We start from the raw sequence: 5,655 nt of genomic DNA, 5'->3' as shown, positions 1-5,655 counted from the left end.
CAACATCATACATGAGGTAATATTTGGGAAGGAAACCTTAGGAATCAATGTGTTTATCAAACTCACTTGTTCTTCTTTTGGCTAGCTTTCTTCTCAGTAAATTGAAGGGGGTGGGGTGTTTCAGTTGCTTATATAATCTGCTCTATGATTTTATAATTCTGTGATACTCTCAACAGTAAGGGCAGGATTTTAAAGAATGCTCTCGTCAGTGAGACATAAATTTTTAATGATCTTTCATAGTGAACTCAATGATTCCCTTTTCTGAAATAATTGGGGCCAGATAAGTTTTGGAATTCAAAAGTTTTGCAGACTTGAAAAAGGTAACATGGTACCTATGTCCTATTTTGTAATATCTGATAATTAAGTATATTAACATTTCTGTAGTAAAAGATATAAATGTTCACACTAATTAGGATAATAAAGGCTTCCAATAGTCATATCAAATCAGGCCTGATTTTGCTGCCAAACAACTTTTGGCAATTGGCCCACAGAGCATTTTAGAGTTTGAAATTTCAGATGAGAAAACGTGGACCCTTGGTACCTGCACTGTCACAGAGAAAAGACTTAGCGGTGGGCAACATCACTCCATTGGCTAGGTACTAAGTAAGGTCATTGGTTTTCTGTGAACCAGAGGAATCGGGCTCAGATTCTGGTCCCTTGGTGTGTTAGTGCTTCCATTAGAAACTAGAGTTCCAGACCCTATGGCAGTGGTTCTCAACTCTGGCTGCCACTTAGAATTATTTGGGGAGCTTTTAAAAATTCAAACATACAAGCCACACAACAGACCAATTGAATCAGAATCCCTGGAAATGGGATTTTTTAAAGTGCTCTGGATGATTTCAAGATACAACTCAGTCTAAGACAAGAGATGTAAGTCGTGCAACCTTTAGTTGAAATCGGAAAGTAAGAGAGAGAAATATATTTCCTTAGTCCATTTGCAGGTACAGAATAAAGAACACGGGCCTACAGCCAGGTAGACCTGACTGAGTTTCTTCCTAGCTTTGTAAGTTACTAGCATGTGACTCTGAACAAGTCATTGAACTGCTCTGTGCCCCAAGCATCTTCCAAATAAAGTGAAGATTTGTTGTGCAGATTCAAAAAGACAACATATATTAAGTAACTTATCTAGTGCCTGGTGAGAAACTTTAGCTTTCTTCTCTTGAACCTGGATATTTATTTGACTTTGTACTGCATGTTTAGTGTTGTGTTTTTAAATGACCTTCTTAAGAATGATCAACCCAATCCCACCACAAATGAAGTCTAGTTCACTGCTCTGGGAAACAGAATGGAAAAGATTAGAAACTGGGTAGGAATCAGACTGGACAGGATAGGCAGAATCACATATATCTATTAGATTAAAGTGGGAAAAAAAAGCACTGGTGACTAACTTATTTAGAGATGTCGAGTGTTTTTCAAAATTCTCCATTCAGAAAATACAACACAGTCTATTTACCAAGTAAAGTTAGTTTGTTCTCCAACCGCATGGCAGATTCAAGTAATAATTCTTCCCTGTTGTCAATGCTGGTTTCAGCTAAAAAATGATTCCTCAGCCATTCTGCATATTCAGTGTCACTCATGACCTATGGAGTGAAAAAAAGAGCTAAGAGGCAGGCCATATCAAGGGGGAGATATCAAGCCATCAATTTGTTTTAGGTATTCCTTTCTCTGGGCACACTCATGACAGGTCTTTATCCTCACATGCCTGGTCACAAGCTTCCTGAATTCTGTGACCAGACTAGTGTAACACTGATGATGGATGGGCCCTATAGCTCAGTATCTCCAGGAAATTCTAGGCACCATATATGATGAAAGTGAGTTAATTATACCAGAAAATATGCAGTTGGGAGAAGTCTCCACTTAGTTAAATTCGGGGTGATTCTAATGCTGTGGTTGAGAAAGTGGTATCAGAATTGTTCAGGCTGAGGTATTTTGTAGGCAGCAGCACCTCTGATATCTTTTGATGGTTGGTTTATGAGGTTACTCATTTGTAAAAGTAAAAAGAGAGAGGGGGCCACACTGGGGTGTGGCAAAAAAACTCTTGCTCCAAATAAAAACTAAGGTAATTTCCTGGAGAAAGAACCAATGATACATTTTCCTTTGTCTTCAGGTTGCCACAGAGGGATAAATCTATGTATGTCAGTTCTTATAAAGCAGAATGTAGTACAGGAGGTGAGGCACTTGCTACCTGTTCACACATAGTTGTAAGGATGGAGAGTGAAATATCAAAAGAGACCCTCTGCCTTTTCAGTGAAATGATCCTGCTCCTGATAAAAATGTAGCCCAATAGATGTCAGATTCCCTTAAATCAAATTACCTTGTGGGTAAGAATGAGTAGTGTGCTAGCAGCCTTACCTTCTTTGCTATACATAAAGTGCGTAGGCCTTGTTTGGCATAGTCATCCAAGTGTTCCTGGGTTTTCTCCCTTATTATCATTTGTTGTTTTTCCTGACTTGCTCCATCTAAAATAATTAACAAAACACAAGTGTTCCCACCAGTCTACCCAATTACAGACATATTTTTTTAAAAACAATGATAGCTTAACCCACAATGAACAAAAGGCCTTTAGGTTTTAAAACCCAAATGTGCATTTATAAAAGGGACTCTCAGAATAAAACTTTCCCTGTTCCTTTCTCTCTGGGGAGAGAAAAAGACCAAGAACTAAATACAACGCCATCCCCACACCATCCGCAATAAGAGTAACTTATAATAACATTAGCAGTCATTCATGGAACACTTACCATTTGCTGGGCACTGGGTAAAGGCTGTACATGTGTTATATATGGTATGACATTAAATGTTTGAGGAACCTATCAAGAAGGTACTATAATTCCCATTTACTGAAGACTTAGGCAAAGAACAGTTAGGTAACTTCATTAAGACATAGCTAATGGCAGAGGCTGGATTTGAACCCAAGTCTGGGTCACCCCAAAACTTATATGCTTTCTCACCAAATCCTAAGCAGTTTCCCTCGCTTCACCAAGTGTGAGTGACTCCCACATATCTGGCTTGTTTGCTTTCATAAAACCATCGAGAGTGGTCTTTTAATCTGAGCCCTTCATACCACTACCCTCTCAGTTCTGTACAAACCTACCTGGGGAAACCATGGAAAGCAATTCCATAATAACAGAATCAGCACCCTTGGTATACACCACGACTTGGTTGGAAAGGGGGTGCCGGACCACAACAGACATTCTTTTTCTTATTGAGTCGAAGGGCAGGATGTGTAGGAGTTGAAATGTTAAGGGTCCCAAAGCAGCGAAGTCCACCATGACCTGCTCTGGTGTCCGGGACTGTAAAGTGCATTGGTAAGCCCTGGCAGCATATACCAAAGCTGCTTCATCTGGGCTCTCAGCCTCATAACACAGGTTAGCGGCCAACGGCTGTCCAGGGAGGGAATCTGCCTTGCCATTTGTGACGCCTGCATCACCGTTTTGTTTCTCTGTTTCTGTCAGGCAAGCTGAGTTACCAGAACCTTGTTGGCTCTCTCCTGTCTGTGAGACCTCTTCCTCCACAGGTGAAGCCAGTTTAATTCGACTGAAGAGAGAGAGTCTGCTCACAAAGGTATTGGGGACCCCAGAAGATGGCTCTTTCCCACCGGCAAGAGATGGTGAACTTGATCTTCGGACAGATAATCGCTGGAAGAGGTTTTTAATCTCTTCCAAAGACTTAGTGGGCATTCCACTCAGTGAAGAGAGTCTAATCTATGAAAGAATTTGGGAAGGTCTCATTAATACAATCAAAAACCATTTATAACAACTTTGAAGTCAAACTGGGAAAAAATTAGATATGAAGAGTTACACTCTCTTAAATAGCTAGCAGACTGCTTCATACTTAAACTGCCTTAGAAAACATTAATAAAAATAAAGATAGCCATAATGAAAAATATGTGCTAATGTTGATGGCATTACAAATTACAACCATTTAGGAAGATATTTGACAACTGATAGTGAAAGACATAAAATGCTCATATTGTTAGCAGTGCACGTACTTGTGGCAATTTTTCCTCATGAACTAATTTAAAATATAGAAAATCCATAATCTTCATTATATATATCCTGGCAATAACAATTTAAAAATTATAAGCAAATTAAATAATCAATAGCATATTAGATTATGAAGACCAATTAATTGGATACTAAAATTTTCTCATTCAGAAATGCCCAAAGAATTTTTCCCTAAAGATTATTAATTTTATGATAGTTTGAGGAACTCGGGATGGTCGATTTTCAAACTTACTAGCAACACAGAAATGAAAAGCACAGCTCAATCACAGATGAGCTTTCTGTATTCCACGTGAATTCTGATTAGTTCTTTATTCACTGCCTATCATTACCTAGAAATATGAAACTTAGGCTCTTACATGTCTACAGAGATTTTATTTTAGGCCATAAAATATTATATTCTTTGGGGACAAGGCATCAATATTTCTTAAGCAGAAAACACCAAAAAATGCCTACTTTGGAAATAGATGTGCATGAAGAAGTATTATATTGGGAGAAAACAACACCTAGCGATTTATTCTCTAATTACATAATTGCTTTTCAAAGGGAAACTTTCTAGTTGAAACCTTATAGAAATGTAGTTTCTGATCAAATGAAAGCTTAATTAGAAATAAGTTATTTTTATGTTAAAGCTGACCACCTCTGAAATTGCCAAAAGAAAAATGATCTAATGGAAAATTAAAATTTAATTGGATTGTGCTGCAAAGTGGATTTTAAGTGAATGTGTGCAAGAGGGGAGGTAGTTATACACAAGAAAGCCAGCACAGCAAGAGGTGAATCACCAATCTTCACATCAAGTTTTTCTTTTTAATTGAAAATTAATTTTCCCTACATTTTAAGCTACAAGTAGACTTTAGTGGAAATTGCGGAACCTGGTTATGTTACAGATGTATGGGATTTTACATTGATTGAGTTAAAACTAACCCAACTGGTACCTGAAAAAGGGACATTATCATTAACTATGATCATTAATCTAATACTTTATATTTTGCTTGATGTAGCACATATGCTGTTGGAAGTCTCCAAAGTCTCAAAGAAAACTTCTATTTGGTAAGAAAACTAAGCAAAATGAACAACCACATTCCACAAGTACCACTTTTCATCAGCTACCCTCCCAGAGGCAAAATAGCGTAACAGCACTGAGCCACACTTTTTGGGTTCAAATCCCACTTCCCCCACAAACCCTTCTGTGACCCTGGGCAAGTTACTTACCCTCAACTGTAAAATAGGAAATAGTACCTAACTCATGAGGTCGTTGAGGATATTAAACATGCTAATAGCAGTAAATCACTTAGAACATTTTAAGTGCAGAGTACAGATAAAATGCTGTATAAATGTTAAGCTGCTATTATTAGCTGCTATTATTATTAACAATTATTATCCATATAATAAGACCAGTACATTTAAATCCAAAGTTCTCTTCTGGAAAGTGATTTCTGTTTGTATTAGAGACCTTACCTTCTGTCGTGGTTGGTTAGGGGCGGAAACCACCACTGTGTTGCAAATTGCCAACGCAATGAAGAAGTCGATAATGTACAAGGTCTCCAGTGGAAGATCTGGGATGGTCTCATCTAGGGAGGTAAAGAACTGAGGTGTAATCTGATTAAATTTGTCCAAAAGCCTGGTGTCTGGTACCACATCTGTTTCCTGGAGA

The 5,655-nt window shown here is 38.1% G+C and overlaps 1 protein-coding gene across 1 annotated transcript in view; it reads right to left on the bottom strand.

Moving 5' to 3' along the window:
* ATP10D (ATPase phospholipid transporting 10D (putative)) overlaps positions 1-5,655 on the bottom strand; it is a 111,188-nt gene that overhangs the window by 30,875 nt on the left and 74,658 nt on the right. The window contains exons 12-14 of the mRNA XM_011362811.2: positions 3,092-3,701; positions 2,353-2,459; positions 1,454-1,580 (exon numbers count right to left, since the gene is read on the bottom strand). Of these exons, the coding sequence (XP_011361113.1) occupies positions 1,454-1,580; positions 2,353-2,459; positions 3,092-3,701 (844 nt within the window). The remainder of the gene's footprint in view (positions 1-1,453; positions 1,581-2,352; positions 2,460-3,091; positions 3,702-5,655) is intronic.

This window comes from Pteropus vampyrus, unplaced genomic scaffold (assembly GCF_000151845.1).
Source record: "Pteropus vampyrus isolate Shadow unplaced genomic scaffold, Pvam_2.0 Scaffold79, whole genome shotgun sequence".
NCBI classification, from domain to species: domain Eukaryota; kingdom Metazoa; phylum Chordata; class Mammalia; order Chiroptera; family Pteropodidae; genus Pteropus; species Pteropus vampyrus.
Note: the sequence above shows the minus strand (reverse complement) of the source record. Positions and strands in the feature narration are given on the sequence as shown.